Genomic DNA, 24,247 nt, shown 5'->3' with positions numbered 1-24,247 from the left:
GCCATACAGTAAAAGTAAGCATTTTAAATTCCTAAGAATAAAAAAGGAAAATATTTATTTTTATCATTTATCCCTTTCAAATGTCACTTAATATCAAAAAATCCTTTGTTCCTGAACTAATAAACTAACTTTTCTTGTATTTTTTTTTTTTTTTTTTTTTTTGCAAGTACCTGAACATTCTATACTTATTTCTTTAGCTCTAAAGCGTTGAAAACATATGGCTTAATTTTTTATATCCAAACCTGCAATTTACTTCAGCTTATCAGAATGTATTGAAACAACCAAAACACTTTTCTTTCAGTATAAATTCATTTTTTTAAGAAGGGAATAGTTTGTTTGCCTGATTCTTGACTGACTTAAATAGAGCATTTCATTTTCTGTTTAGTATGGCTATTTACTATTCTCATACTACTATGAAAGCTGTATGCTTCATTTGAGTGAAATTTCACCAAATGATAAACGGGCCAACATGTGACAGTTGCTAGGAACTTCTGTACTAATAAATTTATATGGTAACCTACATATTTTTTGTTTATTTTTATGTATATATATTTTTATCTTTGAAATTATTTTTTAAAAAAAAGTAAATATGCTTTTATTCTAAGAAATGTATGTTATGTCTATCCTTTATCAAAATTTCCTTATTTAAAAAAAACATAATTTGATATTAAAATGTTTGTGTCTAAGTTTTGTAAAATGGTATTTTAGAAAAATCTTATTAAAATATAATTTTAAGAATTATATTTTTAGCTAGTATATCTTGTTATTATTAATATTTATTTTTTTAATTTGAATACAGATAGCTTATTTAATTTTAAAATATGATGAATGAATGATTGATTTTTTTTAACATATATGGATTCTGTCAGATTATTCTATATTTTTATTACCATGACATTTTAAATTGCTATTTCAGTATTATAATTATTTTAATTGCATAAGAAAAAATTAATATTTAAGCTTGAACTGTGGGAATTTTTTAAGGTTGAATACTCCCCATTCCAGCAATAATGATTAATAGACCCAGTTTTATGGAAGATTTGTTATATGTATTTTACATTGTAAAGCCATTTAATGTACACACTGCTGTGTAAACTGCTTTGTGTGTTAAGTAGTTAATATGTTTTAAATTGAAAATAAAAATAATTCTGTTAAATGCTTTTTTGTAATGATTACTTTGTTGCTCTTGATATATGTATTCATAGATAGCACTACTTTATAGCATTCCGTTTGAGTCCCGCAGTGGACTGATCATTAAGACACGGTTCCCAGCAGATCACCGAAGTCAAGCATCATTGGCTGCGGTCAGTGTGCGGGTGGGTGACCACTTGGATCAGTTTGCGTAGGGACCGAGGGTGTGCGGTATTGGTCCTCGTTAAACTGTGCTACCGTAAAGTGCTCGACTTCGCGTGCAGGTCGTCGGGCTACCGAAGCGGGGGTGCCATCCCCTCTGCAGAGGATCAAAATTGTGATGGCATGTCTTCGGATCATCCTCAGGGATGTTTCCCAGACCGTCGCCAATAGCCCATTGTGCAGCTCTAGTGCGACGTAAATGAACAACAATAGCATTCCGTTTGAAGGGCTCATTGAAGCACTGGTTGTGTCATTTGAAGATCATATACTTTTTGTAGGTTTAGGAAAAGATTATAGTTGACTGTAAATAGTATAATTAGTTGCTTTAGCATTCTTGAATTGCGTATGTCAGTTACTTAACAGCAATCTATTTCAAAAGCTTATTGAAAGCACTGGTTGTGTCATTTCAAAAATAATGTACATTTCATAGGTTTAAGAACAGATTATATTTGGCAGTAAATTGTGTAATTAGTTGCATTAGCTTTTTTTTTTTACTTGAATTGTTCAAGACGTTAGTAGAGTGGCAACCTACTTGGAAAATCTTAGATTTATCAGGGAATCAATTATCAGGGAATTTTTTAAAAGGGGTAAATATCAGAAAAATCACGGAATTTTAAAGAAAAACGCGATTTTTATTTTCATTATTATTTTACCATGCATGATACTCACTCTTTTTTCAGACGGAAGCTTATCGCAAAACACTTCATCAACTTAGCAATCTTGCATCAAAACCTGCTTACTCCCGCAAACCCTACTTACTCCCATACAGTTAAAAAAAAACTAGATAAGAACGCCACATGAAACTCTCCCGTAGTTGCTAAATGTATGGAGAAACCTTTGACCTCTTTGGAAACTATAGAATGAAGCAGTTTATGAAAGGCAAAGATTGTGGTGGGGTGGAATAAGGGATAAGGTTATTTGGTCCTGTTAATAACAGCAGTAGGTTTCTTTTCCCCCCGTTCTAGTCCATGGACAAAAAAAAAAATTACATATTAAATAATATTCAGAATATTGGCACTAAACTTCTTGGAGTTAAGTACACAGCCTATGGATGGTGTTTTCAGTAGAAATGTAAACAATCTCGAGCTCGGCACCTACTCTAGTTCCGGTTAAAAAGCTTGCAGCTGCTTACTACATGTTATTCTGATAGGCGATGTTTTCAAACGGATAATTTTGTTTTCAATAAAAGAAATAAATTAGATAATTTCTGAGCTCAAATTTGCCGTATTTCATAAGATATTAATGTAACTCTGGGGAGTTTGGAGTGAAAATTTGTTTTAGTTATTTTGTTATTTATTATTAAAAAAAGGTGACATGGTTGCTAGATTTTGAATAACTCGCTTTTTTGGCAGTCTTGATTTGGCCTCTTTCCATAAGTTTATTACTGTTTGTTCTTGTTGCAAGCTGTGCTTTATCTTACGTTAGTGTTAACACTTTTAGCATTGTAAACACAAGTAATAAGTAATCAAATACATTGTTTGCAAGAATCTCAAAACACAACGATGCCAAATGGCTTTAAAATACAACGGAAACAGTAACCCGGAAATTTAGGTGGTACCGAGCTTGCAGCGCTCTCTAGTGTAGAAAACACCATCCATACTAAGTGAGGGGAAGAAACGAACACACTGACCAGGAAATTTGAAACCTGATTTGAGAAACCACCCTGATTAGTTAACATGTTTTTTAGATCTAAAACTACTTTAAGGAATTTAATTTAAAAAGCTTACTAAAAAATGTGTTCACGAGCATTTTGAAAATTAAGTACTTTTTTATTTTTTATCTTAAATTAATGTTAGTAAAAATCACAAAATTCTGTAGTTCTAACTTGTATATACGCCTGGTTCAGGCATATAGCTTTACTCACAGAATTCATTGTTTCAAACTTTCGAAATTCAATCATTTTATAAAAAAGTAACAATCAGTTATCAATTTTAAATTATAAAATTTTTATGGTGTTAAATTCAGGGTCATACGTTTATTTATTCTCAACAAATCCCGTATGGTAGATATGTTATCTAGTAGATGGTTTGAGTTTTATAGTTTAACAATTACTAATTCGCCTCTTTCATTTGATTTTAAAAACGAACGATTCCTATAAATTATACAATAATCATATCGAATATTTAAATGATGAATTTATGGTTCACCCATTTAATTACTTTTAAACAAAGAAAAATGTTAAGCGCTTCTTCAGTAGGTTTAGGTTGCGAAATTATTGAAACCGTACACTCATTTTAAAATTTTATTTAAATATTTGTACATGGGAATATGAATTATTAATTCATACTGGTTATTTTTTAATGAAACAGTACTATTAAAATGTTCAATTTATTATTCTGAAACTGAGTTACCATAAATAAAATTATACTGGAAACTCTTGAAACATTCTTTCCAAACAAAGCCTTTCTTAACAGGACTCGAAAAAACTCAGAAATTTTTCTGTCTTGTCCTTTAATGTACCCGTCCTCCTTTGAAACTAACCCGTAGCTTCTATATAAATAAAAATATTTTTTTCTCTTATTTATTACTAACATTTATATAAATTGCACAATGAATAAATAGTTACTAGGATTACATTATACAGTAATAAAAGAAATACTAGTTACTAATAGTAAAACCTAGTATTTCGTTTATGAAATAATTTAAATGACAAAGGTCAAGTTATCTGGAATGTCAATTTATCCAAGGGTACTGTGTTTTTTAAATGAATCAAGTATGACGTTTGTCAGTTCGACAATCAAGCCAATGATTTACAGAGGTTTCTGCACAGAAATCTGAAAGGGGTTTACCATTTAGTTAGATGTAGGACTGGGCTATAAATCGATATATCGCGACATATCGATTTAACGCCTATATCGGCAAACCGATACAGCAACTTTCATTCCAAGCGATGCATCAGAAATCTGATTTAAGCAGTCGAGTGAAGAAGACGATATAACGATATAGCGATACACGCAAGGACTTTCTCTTACGTTCCGATGCCAACTCGCGCTGTGGAAGACGATATTGTTTCGTTATGTTGAGACGGCCTTGACTGATGAGCGGTAGAATCAGAACCACTTTTGAGACCTTATATCCTTATATCACATGTTCGTTTTCGCACCTTCGCGATTTGAAATCGTTTCTTGTAGATTATTTTCAATGGGATTAACTTCGTGATCGCCGTCGTAACCTTGTTCTGAACGCAATCTATTATTGAAAAGAATTTATAAAGAAAAGTTTCTTCATTAATTAGGTAAGTTTTTTATTTATTTTCTGACAAAACTTTTTTATATTTTTAAATGTGAAAATTATCGGAAATCTAATTTAAGGCACCCATAAGGAATTAAATTACAAAGTAAATAAATTTGTTAGGTTATTTTTTTTACTTTCTTTTAATTTATTAAAAACCTTTCGGATAAAACTTCTAATAATTTAATGGGCTTCTATTACTGATTTTAAATTTATAAATCTTGAGTTGTTTTTATTTTTAGAAATAAAGTTAAAACAAAACTTATTTTTTGGACATAAGTCAATAAACTTTATTTGTTCAAAAGAATTTGAAAAGTTTGCGAATTTTATTCATTTCTTTTTTTTTTTTTTTTATCAATTACTACTTCGTTTTATTAGAGAGTAAAATCATTATTTTTTTTTTTAATTTTCGTTTTATATTATTAGTTAATTAGCTAAATATATTACCGAATATCACAATTCTTTTGTTTTTATTTTTAAGAATTTAATTAAGAAACTTTGCTTTACTTTGTTTTTCGTTCGTTCATTATTTAATTTAATTTAATTATTTATATGAAATAATAATAAAAATAGTGTTTAAGAAGCATTTTTTTTCTAAAATTTATTTAGCTCTTTGTTTTAAGCATACAAATAATTTTTTAACGAACTTATTTTTTAAATTTTGTTCCTATGCTGTTAGGTAAATATATTGATAAATTTCACTTTTATTTATTTTTTTATTTTTAAACTAAGAAATCTTTTGTTATTTGCGTGATCATTTTTCGAAAATATAACAAAACTTGTGTTTACTTCTGCATTAAGAATTTGAACATTACGATCGAACTTAATAATTCTGTAATTATTTACGCATAATAGTACAAGCAAATATTGATTTGTTAAAAAAAATTTCTTTTTTTAAAAAAAAATAAAAATATTTTTAACACTTTGTTTTAAGTGTATAATGAATTTCTTAACAAACTTTTTTTTAAATTTTTTAAATTTTCTTTCAATAATTTCAGCTAGATATCTTTATAAAATACCCTTTTTATTTTTAAACTGAGAAATCTTTCAGAGAACGAAAATTTTAAGAAATTATTACAATTCTTATGTTTACTTTTTAGTTTAAAATTCGAACATTTTTAATTTTAAACTTCGTCTTTTAGTCAATCTTACTTTTATTTTAATTAAAATATATTTTGAAATTTTAAAATCAGCTTTTGTTTAATAACAATATTTTTTTTCATTAAGGGTATTTTAGGGGTTAACTTAAATTAAGACTGCTTATACCTTATAAACGATAAAGAAGTGCAAATATTTCATTCTGTATCTACACACATTTTTTCAATAAATATTTTAAGTAAGATTTGTACATCTTAGTCAATTTATTTAATATCTTTCTTTAGCAAAACATATATATTTTCAAATTTATAAATTGATTTAAATCAATATGCGTATGAAGTCTTGATAGAAATCTGACTTTCTGTGCCTTAAAGTAAATGAAATTCAAAAATACTATATCGCGATACATCGCTATATCGCGATGCAAAACTGACGATATATCACGATATATAATTTCTAATATCGCCCAGTCCTAGTTAGATGTTCATAATTGCGTTTAACGCTTCTTGTTTAAGACCAGTACGTAATGTGTTTTTTTTTATTTTATATATATATAAGTTCATTGCTGAAGAGCCCCTTTCAACCGCTGCAGTACTCCCACATTGAGAAAACATCAATTTCACCATGCGCAGTATGTTGCTGTATTTCTGGATTAGAGGGTCATTTTAGAAGTGAGGCGTTGGACTCTTATAAGATAACAAAAATTGAAAATGTATCACGAACATTAACGGGAAAATGGCCGTCCGCGCGGACGTCGGATTCGAGAAATTTGTTGTCGGCGGGGAATTTTTGACAGCCGGGGACGGGCGGTTTTTCGAGCCCTGATTCTTAACTTCAAAATTGTATATTTTATTTTCCTTCTGCAATAATATTTACCTTTATTATTCTGAAACAGAACAAATAGTTTTTTTTTTTTTTTTTTAGTTTCTCGTTTGCGCTTGGTATATGTCTACTATTTTAATAGTAATTTGTCTGCCAAGTCTTTAAAACGTTTGGCAGTTTCCAAACCAAAATATGTTTCTTTTACTTTCAGCTACGTGAGCCTGTCCATAAAACCTATCTCTTTAATAGGTTTTTAGTGTTCCTTCATTCTCTAGTTAGCTTTTCGTAAATTCTCTAATAACATTACTTAACATGCACTTCCACTAAACTGCAAGTTAATTGAGAATCAGCATTTAATTTGAGCTTGCTAAATGAACGTGTTTTGGAAATAGTGCTTATATGCTTTTCAGGTTTAAGAAAGAGATTAGGATTAAGGTTGTTAATTAGAATTTAACATATATTCTGCTAGTCTAAGAATGATGAATGGATTCTACAAGAACTTTGAACAGCTACCTGATGTTTCTACAGTATACTCTCTTATGTTTGTTGTTCATTAAAAACATTTGACATGTCCTTCCCCTACACTGAGAGTGTCAAATGTGAGTAATGATAAAATTTCACATACTAAAACTCAATCTTAGTGGCATAAGGCTTTATCTTTAAATATGGTAATTAATTGTAGCAGACGATATTTTAAGTTGCGAAATAAAACACAAAAACAAACTTTTTTTTTCTTGAAGAGGGGAGTTTTTTACTCTAGCGATTCGAAAAAGCTGAAGTTATTTGAAAATAATATTTCCTTGTAATGTCTGTTTTTTCACTTGCTAACAAATAAATATGTATAAAATGAAAAGGAATTAAATTATCATTTTAACAGAATTCTTTGAAAAAAGTAGAAGTAGTTCTATTAGCTTTATTGTACTAAAACTTTGAGGCAATGTTATTTATTCGATTAAAAAACAATAATAAAAATAACAAAAAAATAAAATCTCAGTAAATTTCACTTAAGTAGAAAATTGCTGTCTTAAAAATTACTTCTTACGTCATGCGCAACAACGCACTATTTTTACTGCTAGTGCTATTTACACTCTCGAAGTTTGTTATTTTACGTCAGATTAAAAGTCTGAATTTCAGTTTCTAATTATACTTTTCCTATTTTATTGTTTTCAGTTAATTGATATGCTTAGATTTTTATTGTTCACTTCGTAAGAACAGTAAGTACACTTTTTGATTTTATTTAATTTACATTAGATACATGATTTATACATTTATTTGCAGTTTGAAAAACAAATTGATTCTATTAATATTAAACTTAAAGTAAAACTTTCAATTAGATTTTTGCTCGAGGTGGCACAACCTAAGGGAACTTAAATTATTATTATGAACCTCTTTTAAATTTCAATAAAATTTTGGTAAACACATTATCATTAAAAGTTCCGAAATGTAGAATCAATAAATCGAAAAGTCAAATTTTTGACATTTTTTAAAATTTTATTTGAGAAAATCTTTATCCAAAATAAGTAAATATATGCATTTCAAGATTTGTTTAAAATTATAAATAAGTCGTTTATATACAGTAGAAAATTATAAAGCAGTTTTTTCTATGGGAAACACTAAGACTTGCTTTAATTTGACAAAAACATTTTTACAACTTTTTTTTATTTATTTATTATTATTTTCATTTTCTTTCCTCTGAGCTGCGAGTCAAATTTGAGAAATGATCCGAATTTCAGGCACTAAGACTCAATCTTAGTGGCACAAGGCTTTATCTTTAATATGCTAATCAGTTATAACAGACGCTATTTTAAGCTACGAAATAAGAGCTAAAAACATCGTTTCTTTGATAAATATAATTATTAATTTATTATTACGCATTAAATTTTCCTGTATATGAACGTGTTACCTCTATAATCGTGTATAGGGTCGAATCCCGGTCAAGGCATGGATGTTCTTTCATTCTCTGTAGTATCTGTCGTTGCTAAGGGAGCAACGTTGGCCTACCTAATCTGATGCCCCTGAATTGCGTTTTTTAACACTACTCTAACGAAAAAAGTAAAATCGGGTTATGTATATATATATATATATATATTGCTCACCAACGCTCGGACTTTTCAAATCGCATCACGCTCTGGAATAAATAAATCGTCAAAAAATATATATATCACGATTTTGGAGTGGGCTGATATTCATTTTTTTCAAAATAATAGTAATAATTTTACAGTTTTAAAGATAATGCTGCTAATAGTAACGTTTTTCTAACCTAAACTACTCGCCGCGAAAAAAAATTAAACTTCCACTTTGACTTAATTCAAAAAATTCTCATTTTTATAAATTTGGAGACTATTTCTTTCTGCGCTGTTGCTCCCCACTTGCACAATTCCTTTCTGTTCGCTTCATCAGTCGGACAGAGTATAGTACTGATAAAGTGGAGAGAAAAATAAGATTTGAGTAAATTAATATTTCGTAAAAGCGTAAAAATTTTTCAATTTAATTACACCAAAATTATTTAATAATATATAAACAAAGTAAGGCTTATTGTTCCCCTACAAACTATCATATTTGACTCTAACCATTCCAGTAATCTTAACCGCTCTCTCGAAATTTTAAGATTATTCTTTTCTTAAAATTTCGTAATCAAAGATCATTTTCTAATTTTCAAGAGAAAAAATATTTAGCTATGTTTGAATTCAAAAGACCGGGTGATAAAAACGTTATTTTTTTTAACCATTCAAAAATACCAATAATAATTTTTAAAAAAAATCTAAATTTTAAAATTTAATATTCTCTAAATTTGAATTTTGCCTTTTGATAAATTTAATTAGACTGGAATGTCTACATTTTAACCTCTTTATCACGTTTTTTTCCCCCCTTCAACTTTCGACTCTTGAATGACCACTGCGCGGCTTCCGCCAGCCAAAAAGCTATTGAAAAATCCTATTAGAAAGGGAAAATCTACAAGTGAGCAGATATTCAACTTGAGTCAGATCCTCGAAAAATCCAGAGAGTATGGAATCAAATTGAATTATCTTGTTACTGACTTTAAATCAGCCTACGATAGTGTTAATCGTAATTTACTACTCAGAGCTCTCAATGAGCTAAGCATTCCAGATAAACTTGTGCGGCTTATGTCTCCTTTTCAACTTAACGCTGAAATGGGTGATTCGTGATTCCGGTGTTAACACTCGAAGTACTTTATTTTATTTTATAACCGTCGTTGAACAGCAGACCCAATTTTATGGGTTTACGACTACTAATGTTCAACTCTGTAGCCTTGTAATTTTGAACCCAATCCAGAAGACAAGGGAACTCCTGTATCGAGTATCGAGAGAAATTTGCCTTTGTGGAGGATTTTTTGGTGGAGCTAACCCGCATCCATTGGTTGAATACAGATACGATTATTTTCTTTTATTACGTTTAAAATTGTAATATTTTTTATTTTCTTGCTAATTAAAATATAATGCTTCTAAAAATTGTTAATCAATTGTCTAGAATCCTCCTTAAGCTGTAAAAGAAATAATTTATATTCATATTCGTAAAATATATTCAATATTTATTTTACATTTTTATACTATAACCTTAAGCGCACAGCTAAATAATTTATTTATTTATTTTCCAGTTAAGTGGATGTTAAACAAAAGCTAATACCTAAACAAAAGCAAAAAAAATATCTTAAACCGAAAAATATTCATTCTTACTATACATATGATGTAGAAAACTAAAAATAAATTATAACTCTAAAACAGGGATTTCTAACTTATATGTTCGAGCAGTGAACTGATCGTTAAAACACGGTTCCCAGCAGATCACCGAAGTCAAGCATCACTGGCTACGGTCAGTGTGCGGGTGGGTGACCACTTGGATCAGTCTGCGTAGGCACCGAGGGTGTGCGGTATTGGTCCTCGTTAAACTGTTTACCGTAAAATGCTCGACTTCGCGAGCAGGTCGTCGGGCTACCGAAGCGGGGGCGCCACCCCCTCCGCAGAGGATCAAAATTGTGATGGCATGTCTTCGGATCATCCTCCGGGATGTTTCCCAGACCGTCGCCAATAGCCCATTGTGCAGCGCTAGTGCGACGTAAATTAACAACAACAACTAACTTACATGCCGGGGCCCCGCAATTAAAAACACCAGTCAAATGGCGAGTCGCAACTTTTTCTTTTATACAGCACTCTATAATGTTTGAAGGAATATTAAACATTACTGCCAGATTTTTCTAGATCTAGTTGTACAAAACAAAACTATTGAATAACAAATAATAATAAATATTTTCTTAGATGCAAAACCTGAGAAATAATTTTTTTTTTTTGCACCGTTAGTATGTTAAATTTCACAGAAACGAAGAAATTAGGTTTTTTTAACTAAAGAAAAGTATTTCAAACCCATTTAGATTTTTTACGAAAATTGTCCCCAAAAAATGACGATTAATATATTTTAGTTCGCGGGCCGGATGCAGCCCGGGGCCGCCATTTGGTAACTATTGCTCTAAAAGGATGCACAAAGCAGAACTAGTGACGAAAAAAACAAAGGAGAAAATAAACATTATTCTTTATTTATTCTTACCTTCATGATTTTTACCCCTATTTTTAGGATGATTTTTAAACTGTTGGTATACTATGGGGGGGGGGGGGGATGTAAGCTTAGTTTGATTAAGATCTGATATTTCTATTATTAATTCAAATCCTAGTTAAATGCTAAAACACACAATATCAAAATATAAATCCGAAAATATCAGGTGGAAATTATTTTTTTTTTTAAACTTAAGCAGAAATGAAAAGTTTACTTTTATAAGAGTGTGTTTTTATTATTTTTATTCCAACTAAAAGAATTTATGTTTAAAGGCATTACGCTGTGTTTTTTCCCCTCAATATTTTGTTACAAATAAATATTCCTGAAATTGTTAATTTAAATCTCATAATTTTGTCATTTTGAGACCTTAAAATCAACACATGTTACTCGGTTATTAAATATTTCTATCTGAGGAATTTTGCTCAAAAACTAATGTAATATATATATTTATTTCTTAAACCAAGACTCATAATCTTTACTGTGTTTAATAAGTATATTAAATAATTACAATATAATTTTTTTCCACAAAACTTTGGCCTTAATTTTAATTTGAACACTGATTTGTTAAATATATAACTAAAATTATATTTAATTTCAGAAACCCACAATTTTTTAAATAGAACTTGTTTGATGAAATTTGATTAATAATATTTAATAAAATTATTAATAAATAGTTAATAAATAAAACTTTTAATCAATAATTTAATCAAAGATTAAGTGAAAAGTTAATCTTTGTGTAATTAAATAGATTGAAACTTAGTTTTATGCTTAACATTGGAGAAATGTCAAATATTTCATTTTAACATTAATACAGATGATTGTATCTGTTATTTCAGTAAAATAGCTCTGGGACTATATAATGATTGCTAATGGTTGGTATCTTTGTTATAATACGAAATGGTTTAGGATAATATCTTATAAACGACAATAAGAATGATACAAAAACACATTTACATGTTTCAAAAATTTATTCAACAAAACCATTCAATATTGGATGCAACTTTATTTTTTTCTTTGCATAAAACATTTTAAAATATAAAACTGCATTTTAAACAATTATCAACATAAAAAAACTAGGAATTAAAAAAAAAAAACAGTTCTTTTAATATAACTGGTTTCTAAGTATTTACAAAATATTTCTAACAACCTAAATTTTAACAATTTATTGCAGTAAATTATGATGGCAATAAAACTTTCATGATATATAAAATAACTTTACTACAAATTTATATTCAGTATCCTGATTCATATGCTTGGAAATAAATAAGAATGAAATAATGTAAAAAAATAAGCACAAACAATGTCATGGAAGGAAGCATTTGATATTCTAAAAACATATTTGTGGGAAAAAATTTCATAATATACATTTAGAGTACAAAAGTTGTGCTTATTTAGAAAGGAATAACATATTCAATTGTTTTTATAGATTACACATTACATAGATTAATTTAATATAAAGAGTAATTTCTTTCAAAGCTAAATGCATTTATTTCATGATGTTCATTAAGTTATTTTACTAATTTTATAAAAAGAATTGCTCAAATCTATCAAAATAATAATCTATGTTGAAATATATTTTAAATAGCGATTGTATTGATCACCGCTATATTATTATGAATTGCACATCACAGACCCTATATAATATTAATTGTCGAAATTTTTCTCATGAGCAAAAAAATTTGGATTTTTAAAAGTAAGGAAATAATATAGATTTAATTTCTTAATAATCAATGGATTTAAAACTCTGTTCATCAGAAAAATGTCTCCTTTTAAACAGAATTATCAATTAAATGTTTATTAAAATTAATCAAGGTTTTTTTTAAAAAAGAAACTTGATTTTGTAAGTAAACATATGAAAAAAGCTGCCATTAAACTAGAATACTATTCAGCAGAAATCTAAACAGAAACATTTAAGACTATTGAAAAGCTGGGAAGATGAACATTCTAAGTGACATTTTTGTAAACTTTTGAGTAAATTAGCTTTGAACATACGACAACAATGGGAAATAAAGATTAGGCATTGCTTTATTTCTTGTCAATCCTCAAAACTCATACTCCCCAAAAGAGCCTGTCTAAGGCTACTCATTGGCTGTTAGCAGCCAAAAGCACTAGGAACATTCTTCAACTAACAAAGCACTCTAAAAGATAAATTAATACCCTTATCCACCGAGATCTGTGAAAATTTTAAACTTAGTAAAATAAAGTATAATGAACAGTTAAAATAGGTCTAAAATCAGATGTTTCTCTGAGAAATCTCAATTTTTTTCAAAGTCACTTGAAACATTCTTCCACAAAGCTTTCCAATTATAAAGTAATTTTTTTTATAAACATACATTTCACACAATATGTAGAAATAAAAAAAGACCACAGGTGAAATAGCTGTAAAATTCAAAGCTTAATCGTCATAACAGACAAATATAGTTTAATTTTTTACACTTGAGAGCATAGTAAAAAATTATTATTCATAATAAAGTAAAAAGAAAAAAAAATTATTGTAAGCAAAAATAATTTTAAACTTGCAATAGTAACTGGCTAACAAAAGCATGTAAATATAGGCAATTATAAATACAATTTTATCATTAAAACTCACTTTACAAAGAGTTATACATATCACATTAGTGGAAACAAATAAAATGTAAGTATTAGCACATTGTTTTTTCTTTAAATAAATACTTTTCTACTTCTTGAACTATTTTTAAACACAAACAAATCGAAGACTTTTTAGATAAAACTATAACATAAAATTTCTTAAGAATTTCTTAGATAAAATTTCTTACATAAAATAATAACAAAATAAGAATAATGGCACAATAAATGCATGAATTTAAACTATATTTACAAAAAATAATAAACAAAAACATCAATTTGAACCTAAAATATAAATTCCATAGAATTGGAATGTAGCCTAAAAATAAACTTCTGCCAAAAAGTAAATTAACACAGCATATAAACTTTGAAACAGCTTCAGCTTTTCAATTTCACAGTGCACATGAACATATATTATTACATAAAGGTAAAGTATAGGTTCCCAACCTTTTTGGGCATGCCACCCACTTTGCAAAACAAACTTTATTTTTTCCAACTTTTCCTTATGAAAAATTAATTTTTGAATATTTATTGAACAATGAAAGTAAACTTTTTAAATTCTTTATATTCAATATAGCACACTTTTCATACCGTTAATTTATCAAATTCCTACTGACAAATAATTTTCTTTCTTAACTTTTTTAGTACATTTTTATGAATGTACTAAAAAAGTTAAACCCAACTAGAATAGGAATTTACTTTTTTTACACTTTTCCATTTACTTTTATCTAGTTGCTCTAAGATAAAAGATAATTATTTGCAGCAAGCTTTTAAGTAGAGCATAAAATAACTCTGTAACAAAATATTTAAAACTACAAACCTATTGTAATGTTTCATTCTGATGGATAAAAAAAAATATACATAGATAAAATAATTCGTTAAAAATTCGTTAAGCTTGAATAAATGAAAAGTGATTTTTATAAGCTAAGAGTTCCTTTCCCTACAAAATTGATTAATAATATTTTTCTCCGTAAAATTGCTGAATTAATAACAGCTTTAATAATATGTAATTTATGCAAAGCTAAATATTTTGCAAAAGTATTGGTTTTTCGATACAAGAGAGAATAATAATATGTGTACTCGAAATTGCGAGTTTTTACGAATCATCTAGAAAGCCCCCTTAGAAATCTTCAACGCTCATGTTGGGAACCTACGAGGTATGTATATTGAAAAACAAAACAAAAAATAAGGAAAGTAGCGTAGCATTTCCATTTACTTTTTGTTCATTCAACTTTCATGCCTGCAATTGTCACTACTAGTGCCAAAAAAAGGGAGCTGATGAAGAGGCTACATGAGGTTCTTCGATTTCAGATGAATACTCTGTGACCTTTTCACGGACTCAGTACTTGAAGCCCTGAAATTAAACAAAAATAATAAATTTTCATAACAGTTAGTGTGGGGCGAATCACATCAACAATGTCAACATTCATCTATGAAAAGGTACCCCAACATAGAATCGAGTTAACATGCCTTATAAACTAGTGAACTGGAACTGTATTTTTGTAGTGGTAGATACACTACAGTACTCCCCCACCAGAATTTTATCTGCGTCAGAATTCGATGAAGGGGATACCACTAGTTGATTCATTGCTGTTTTGTGAGAAGCCGAGAGAGCTGTATTAAGATTACCGTACTTTTGAATGCTGATTGTGAGAGCTGTATAAAGTGCATGGTCATGTTCGCCCCTGTGTTGCATTAGTAGTCAAGTGTAAACAAGCTGACATTGTGTGTGATAGAGACTGAGTAGCAACAGCGCAAGGAGGTGGATAATGTTGCTGTAATAAGTAGCAAGACAACTGTTCAATGAGGACCATCCATCTTAGTAGGAGTGTTCAAATCGAAGTGGGAATTTCTGTCTAGGTAGGTGTGTTCACATCACGTCCGGGTTACCAATGTGGGGAGAGTTACACCGACAATATCAACCTTCATCAATAAAAAGGTATCCCAACATAGAATCGAGTTAACATGTCTTATATATATGTGAATTGGAATTGTATTTTAGTAGTGGTAGATACATTACAGTTAGTAATCAAACTTTTTGAAAAATGTTAAGAACTACTAACATAGTGATGAGATTTGATGTTTAGTAAAGTAAAAATTTGATTATCTGAAATATGCAGGAATCACCAAATAAGATTCTGAATAATTGAGAGCTAAAAATTCAGATTTTTCACATGACCTTATTTTCTGAAAACGGTCCATGTCTTAATAATAAACAACAAAAAATTATTGGAATCAATACTTTAAAAAATTAGTGATAAAATTTAGTTGCCATAAAAATTATTCCTTATAGAACGATAATAATATGCTAAATGACAAAAAATGTAACGAAAAAAATAATTTTTAATTCTTAACTATAACAGTAACCTGCATTTAATTACCATCTGGTTTAGTTTTTCAATGGCGAAAATTAATGAATAAAAAATATAAAAAATAATGAAGATAAAGGGAACTAAACTATAATTTTACAAAGCATAAATAAGACAGCCATAAAAAAAATTGAAAAGTAGAAATCAAAACAGAGGAAAAAAATGTTAATGCAATCTAAATTCCGGTAACTTGAAAATTTCAGTTAGCTCAAATTCAATACAGTGGAGCAGTCATAGTTTAAAATTAACAGTTCTCCTGATTTTGGAATAGTAAAGTAACACGGTTAATTACTGAAAATTCTTTTTAAGAAGTATTGTACTATTCACCTTTTTGAAAAAAATTTCTTTGATTTTTGGAGATGATTAGTTTTTTTTCCCCGTTGATTTGTGATAACATAACAAAAAAATTTTTTAAGTATTGTACTATTCAACTTTTCGAAAAAAAAAAATTCTTTGATTTTTGGAGATCATTCATTTTTTTCTTCGTTAATTTGTGATAACATTAACTTACCTCATTCAAATAAGCCAAAAGAAAATTTCCTTTATATTTATGATTAGAAAAACATTATGCATGCCACTTTATCCTCAAAATATAGGTCAAATAGAAAGTCAAATTTAGACATTGTTACAAAATAAAGCATTTTAACTGATATTCAATTAATAGCTAATACATTTTTTTAAAAATATAATATTTACCAATGTTTAAACTTCTTTGAGCAAGTATTCAATAATAAATATAAAATAATCTTGAAATCAAAATATTTTATAATTTCTTAAAATTTTTTGAAATTTGACGACTATTTTCCAGAAAAACTTTTTTTTAGAAAAAAACAGTAAGAAATGATTCTTTGGGTTGTTGTAACTAATATCAAACACTAACAGAAAAAATATAGACTTATTAAGGAAGCATCTTTGCTTAAGTTGTAAGGTATACAACTAATTTATTAGGAAACAATTTAGAGATATATTTTCTTATTCAGTTGAAATTCAAATATAAGAGGGAAAAAAACATTATTAGGATTTCTGATAATTTCAGTTTTAGAATGATTTTCTAAGTCGCTGAAAATATGAGAATCATTTGACAATATAAGGAAACACAGTAACTTTTTTTTTTTAAATTACACTGCATTTATAACAAATATTACTGTTAGGTTTGCAAAAAATAATAATAACAAAAATTGAAAGAATATGATAAGAGCAACCTTTATATATTCAAATTTGTTAAGTACAAATGTGTTTGAGAATTTCTCTCCCACTTTTCAAATGTCAAAAAATCAAGTATGAAATTTAAACTTTTTGAACAGCAAGAATTGTTTTACTTCATAGTAGCATAAATAATAATCTTTCTACTTGCATTTATAAACAATTACATATTTATTTAAGTAGTGCGAATTAATTTAAGTAATTATAAACAATACCTTACTTTTTACTGTCAGAAGTACTATTTACGGAAACCTGAGAGCTTGAGGAACTAACACTGCCACTTCCCTTTAAACCTCTAAATAAACAAACCAAAATTAATATTCAAAAAGCAAAAATCTTTACATTTTTCTGAGGCAATAATTGTGACAAAGATATATACTGCATGTATTAGGTCTATATCCAGGTAAATATAACAAAAAACAAAATTTTCTATAATATGCGCACCTTTTTTATAACATACATACATTGTATGATACATAAACTTGAAAGTAAAACTATATTTTGGTAAAAGAAATTTCAGATTTTTTAACAAGATTCGTAACTTTCTTATTTTTTACCATTCTTTCATATAATTTTATTTTCTTGGACTCAAATGCATGCATTATGTCATCATTTTAACTGAGTAGATTATAACATTTAATAATTCAGAATAATATACATAATTTAAAAATATAGTATAAAATATGTATAATTTAAAAATAAAGTAGCCAAATTAATGCTGAAATATTAAATATTGATTGGAAAAGTGATTTTTACATGATTACACTTATGCAAATGAAATGTGTTTAACAGAAATAAATGTAACTAATTAATAAACTAGAAGAATAGAAAAAAGATGTTATATTTTTTGTTCAATTTATCAAATAAAAATAAATAAGTACAGATTAAAAGAAATCTTTGAAGAAAAAGCTTTCTTCTTTTAACAGATTGACCCTTTATTTATATATTATTTTTAAAAAAGAAAGAAAGAAAAGGACTTATTTGATACATAATTGAAAAATTCTTCCCTCCATAATTAAATATTGTGGAAAACACAAACAAGGTTAGATTTCGTAAAAAGATAGATGGAAAAATCAGGCAACAGTATAATCGATTTCAAATCTAAGTTTATAACAGGATGATTTAAAACTGGCATTCAACTAAAGAGCTAAAAGATAATGATTTAAAAAAATTTAAACTCATTGGCTGTTTAGGTGAAGAATTTTGCAAAAAAATATTTATTATTCAACTTAAGAGCTTTAGCAATGATAAAGACTTGATAAATAAAAACTTTGATTTCAGTACATAAATTTAAATGCAGTTGTTTTAAGAGCACCAATGCAATTTTTATATAGGCAGAAAATTCCATGTATTCTGTTCCTTATCAACAGCAGACCAGTGCACTATCATAACATATAGCTGACAAAAGTATTTTAACAAAATAATCAGGTTTTATTATTCATCAAATGGCATAAATTATTTTGGAGGGAAAAGTTGTTTGAAAAACTTTACTTAGCAAAAAAAATGGGTTTTATATGCCTGGGTTCTAAAAAAAACTAATTTTTTTTTAAAATTTAAATTTTGGGTCCATTTTGGCAAACTCTGTCCAAAATCACCACAAATATGATTGATAGGCTATGCTGTACACCAAGGTTTTCACTTATTCAATAATTTGGCATAAAATTTTACTGTATAAATTTGTCAAGTAACTCCATAGGAATTAAGAAACTAAATGAAATATTTAAAAACAAAAAATGGACATAAATACAAGAATATTTTTTGAAAAACAGCTACAAAACTTACAAGTATCTAGTTAAATCTTCAATATCTACAAGCATAGAATCTTGTTCCATGTGCAAATCATCACGCTCTAATAAAAACTTCACCAGATCTTCATTTAAAGCTACATTAAAAATTCAAAGCCATTAAATAAATATCAATTTTACGAATGCATGTTAAATACTAAGCAACAGCATTAACATAGATTAATTTTTCACTAGCTTTGAAAAAATCTCATTAGGAAAGATAGTCATTTAGAACTAAAAAATTCAAAGACATTAAAAAAATACCCAGTTTAGTGATGTATGTTAAGTTTTAAATAAAAGCATCAACATGTACTATTTTTTCCTTAGTTTAAAAAAAATCTGAAAAGGAAAAAAAAAATGAACTATGTTTACTTAGCTTAAATTGTCAAAAGAATATACAAAAAATGCAAATAAAGTTGACTTAAAAATCAAATTTCTAATTTAACACTAGAAAGAAACACCTTACTTCTAGAAAGACATATATGAATTTAGAGTTCATAAACAATAGGACATACTGGTCTTTTTCAAAATATATGGTTTTCCAAAAAGAAAAAGAAAAACCAATGTGAAAAATAGTACATAGATACTTAAGTGACTAAATGTTTCGTTATTAACAAAAATTGATTGTTTAATCAAAAAGAAATTACATGAATATAGAAAGAAATTACATTACATGAATATTAAAGAAATTACATACTCATTTAAAAGAAATGACATGAAGACAGATGATTTTGGAAAGATATACTGATTAAAGTGAAAATATTGTTAGACAAAACAAAACAAAAATAACTCATTCGATTATCAAACTGTAAGAAACATTTTACATTGAGTTGACCGTAATACCAAAATTTTTTCTTAAATTCATCAACGAGAACATATTCATATATTTATTTATTATAGATAAAAACAAATTAATATTCAGAACTTTAGTTTTAAAAACCATTTTAAATTAAGCAGTTTAAAAATACATCTTTATGTTGGCTGTAGTTAATTACAATATAAAATGCAGTTTAACTATAATTAGTTTCAGCTTTTTACCCCTTTAATTAAATGCAATCTGACAGAAACTTTTCCTGTTTTTAATTCTTTTCTGCTCAAAACCTTTAAAAATTGCATATTTTTTATTATTTAACTAACTAACTCCCTGGCATTACAGTCCATGTTGGACCATGGTCTCACTAACAATTTTCCTCCAAAGTCGCCTGTCTCTAGCTCTTTGTTTTCAGTTTCGGACTTTTAGAGTCTTAAGGTTCTTTTCCACCTCATCAAACCATCTCTTTTTATTATTTAACTAGACTGTAAAAAAGATCATCATAAGAAAGATGTTCACAAAGTTCGTTTGAATTAGTTGGTTTGCAATAATTTTCAGTTTAACTAAAAATTAGTCTGAATAACTTACTTGAGATAATTTGTAATAAATCAGAAAAAGTTTTCACTCAATCTTTTTAACTTAAAAGCATGCATATTTACCAAACTTTAGAAATGTAATTAGATTATTGAGGAAAAAAAACTAATTTAAGATTTCTTTATCTTTATCAGATTTAGTACAGACATTCGGGTCACTATTTTGAAAATCTTGATTCAGTTTTTTAAAACATGGAAGCAGTGTAACAAACAAAATTTCCCAAAGGAATAAATTTATCTTGTTATTATCTGTTATTACTTCAAAAGAAAAAAAAAACTATAACATTTGTTTAAAAAAATTATAATACAATTCAAAACAGAATATGCCCTTAAAAATAATCATTTATAGCTGAGTAAATTTAAAGTATTTCATACAAAAGGTAAAACACATTAAATATATTATAAGTATATTAAATTTTATTATTGTTCAAAAATTGATATCTACTTACTTTCAATTTGAGAATGCAAATCATTTACAATAACTTGAAGCTGAGCTACATTCATAGCAAGTAATGCATGATGGCTTAAAAGATTCTTCCCATCAGGAAAAGGTAAGCCAACCTAAAATAATTTCAAGAAAATAAGACTCACATACATCATATTTGGATACATAATTAACAAGTTTTAACATTTTTAGAATTTTTCTTGGATTTGTCAACACTAATACTGGTAAATCATTGTATCATTTTTAACTACTAAATATACAATATATTATTTTACAACTATTAGGTGACATCAATACATTATGCATCTAACGATAATTAAATCTTTAATTCAGAAAAGATAACTTCTGTAAATTCTAGATTTAAGGGAGAAAAAAAAAGAACCTAACAACTAATAAACACAATTGCAATGTATTTAACAAGATCTAACATATAGAAAAAATTAAAACACGAGTTTAATAAATTAGAATTGAAAAACACTACTGCATATTATAAGAAAGCCATTATATTCATCAGACAGTGGAAGAATATGGCAGATCAGTTTAAGGAATAAAACATTGAAAACATACACTTAAATCTAATACAGGTATGTATATGTTAATTAACACTTTATTTTTTATAGGTAAAAAAAATATATACTAGAAATCTCTTTTCAATATATGGGAAGTAAAATATTTTAGTTGAAAGTTGACAAAGAATATTATATAATTAATAGGCAAAATAATTGAGAAACATAATAAACTGCACAGTTTTCAATAAAACACGCTACTGCACAAGTATATAACATGATATATTAATGTTTTAGTTCAAAAAAAACCTACATGAATTCTGATTATGATTTTATGTAACACTCTATTGTATTGACTTATTTATTTTAAAACTTATATATATTTTACTGATTTATTACATTTCCAACTTATTCAACACAATATTAATCTATAAATGTTCTGCAAAAAAACGAAAAAAATCAAATTATACAAAATTAATTAAAGAAATGCAAGGTTTTTTCTAAAAATGTAACAATTTCTAAATTTTTATAGTTAACAGAATTAGTTATTAATGATTAAAAAATAAGCTTAAAGAACATGAATTGTTTATAAGAAATAATTTTAATAACGTTCCAACTAACTATAAATAAAATTATGAAAGTTCTAGATTCTTCTGTTAATTAGTTGCAAATAATCACAAACTGTATATAAATAGTTTTAGATATTTCCCTAAAATCAGAAAATAAGCAGTAATCTAATTTATACATTTTAAATGGTGAAATACCTAATTAAACTATAAAAGTGAATGCATAAAAAGAAGTTTCAAAGTACCATTCCAAAATTTATGAACTTCTTCCAGGTGTATATATTAATGCTTATAAATAATAACTCATCATATTAAAATATAAATAAATATGTCTGAAAAATGAATTTATAAAAACTTTTATTTTTCAGTATGGATATTTATGCACAAGAATTATTAAAAAAATAATTTGGCAATTAAAAATATAGTTATTCCCTAAAGATTATTGTAATATCAAATTTATATTTAGTGGTTGAAGAGATAAATGTATTTATTTATTATACATTAGTTTGCAATAGCATTTATAAAATTAAAAGATTTTCTAATAATTTTATTTTTAGGCCTCTTTGTAAAAATTGTTGAATGCAAAGTACAGTTTGGCCAAAGCTTTGGTTGATGTACATATTAAACTTTAGCAATAAATGAACAATGAATGTATATAATACATTGTACTCCATGTGTTTAGATATTCCTAATCTCATATGACATTTTTGTTCAGCTTATTAAGTATTTCCTAAATTAATATCACCAATTAAGATATGAGTTTTTGCTTTTTGCACCAGTAGTATGAAAAAGCCGATATTTAAAAACATTTTTTAACATAAGTAAAAAGAAGCATTATTTAAAATATCAAAAGCTTGTTCTGTAATTAAATTGATGTTTACAATAATCAACTGATATTATTAAATATTAAGTCACAGAAAAATCTAATTCAATTTCAGCTAGTATTATAGTCAATATCTAGACATTCATAATGTACAATTTCTGAATTTAGAGTGAAATTATAAGAGTTATATGCAAACATTCTTTTTATTTTACTAGCCTATCATTTAGTATTCATATTCAATAAGTCATTTAGTATGTTTAATTTTTGAACTATTGAATGGCTTTTGGTTTCAAGAATTAAATGTAATAGACTCTTTTTGACTATTGACTATTTTTGATTATTTGACTATTTTTTATTATAAGAAACAATTGTGCATACTTTAAAAGACAATATTTTATATAATAACATTTTTAAAAAGAATATTTTAAAAAGAATATTCGCAACACAAATTTTTATAGACTGAATTACAGCTCCATCTCCAGTTAAACATTAAAACTTAAAACATAATGTAATACAATAAAATTATCTTACAATATCAGCAATAGGGCTCTTTTTCTTTTTCTGTCTTTCAATTTCCATTTGCATCCTTGCCATATCTTTTGCTTGTGCCAAAGCTTCACGAGCTTCAGCTTGAAGGCGAACATGTCTAGTGAGTAGATCTTCTTCCGGAAAAGGTTTTTGATCTTGTTTCGATACATGCCAACTACGTGGTCTATTGAAGAAAAATTTAGGTCTTTGTCTCTTTGTTACTGATACTGGTGAAGCATTGTTTTGTAATTTAGCAACATTCTGAAAAATAGAAATAAGAAAAATTTAAGCTGTAAAAATGAAGATGAAAATTACCTCTAATTTAAATTGGAATATGTATGTTTACTTTCTTGAAATGGGTGGGGGAAAAAAAAGAAGAAATGCTTAAAAAATTGAAAGAATCTTGATTAAATCATAAAGTTTTTTTTTTTTCTTTTAAAGATCTTTGATTTAAATTAACAGATAATTTTTAAAAATTAATGATTTAAGCCAAAAATACTTTTTATTAAGGATAACTAATAAATATATTTTAAGGTTTTGATTCTTTTAAAGTCTGACTTCAGTGACCTTGAAGATTTCATCCAGAGAAATAATTAGAAGTTAATGTATGTAAACTGTTATTCAAAGTTCAAAATAAAGTTTAAAAAAGAAGAAGAAGAAAAGATAAAATGTGGATTAAAGTGGAGTGAAACTTTTAAATAATGACTTTAATTTAGTTGCTAGTAAAATAATTTGATGTTTATAAAATAAATTTCAACAATATGAACTTACATTTATGTTCATTTAAATACAAATACTTTTATTAAGTGCATTAGTCATATTTTAATAGTATTTAAATAGTATTAGGCATAATTACATTTTATTAAAGCTTTGATAAATATATAAAAAATAATGAGTTTTCCCATCCATAGAAAATTATAACAATAAACTATTTTGTAACAGTTAATAGAAATAAAATATATA

At 27.0% G+C, this 24,247-nt stretch overlaps 1 protein-coding gene across 3 annotated transcripts in view; it reads right to left on the bottom strand.

The window, feature by feature from the left end:
• Positions 1-12,019: 12,019 nt before the first annotated feature.
• Positions 12,020-24,247, bottom strand: part of Schip1 (Schwannomin interacting protein 1) — a 62,575-nt gene continuing 50,347 nt past the window's right edge. For 2 of the 3 annotated variants that reach the window (XM_087157672.1, XM_043041176.3), the window contains exons 6-10: positions 23,288-23,545; positions 20,866-20,977; positions 19,011-19,110; positions 17,449-17,523; positions 12,020-15,010 (exon numbers count right to left, since the gene is read on the bottom strand). In XM_087157672.1, coding sequence (XP_087013798.1) covers positions 14,944-15,010; positions 17,449-17,523; positions 19,011-19,110; positions 20,866-20,977; positions 23,288-23,545 — 612 coding nt within the window. In that variant the 3' untranslated portion in view covers positions 12,020-14,943. Of the gene's footprint in view, positions 15,011-17,443; positions 17,524-19,010; positions 19,111-20,865; positions 20,978-23,287; positions 23,546-24,247 lie in introns of all 3 variants that reach the window. The other variant, XM_071177789.2, reaches the window with a different exon arrangement.

This window comes from Parasteatoda tepidariorum, chromosome 2 (assembly GCF_982258835.1).
Source record: "Parasteatoda tepidariorum strain Cologne lab strain chromosome 2, Ptep-v5.0, whole genome shotgun sequence".
Lineage (NCBI taxonomy): Eukaryota > Metazoa > Arthropoda > Arachnida > Araneae > Theridiidae > Parasteatoda > Parasteatoda tepidariorum.
This window is presented reverse-complemented; position numbering and strand designations above follow the sequence as displayed.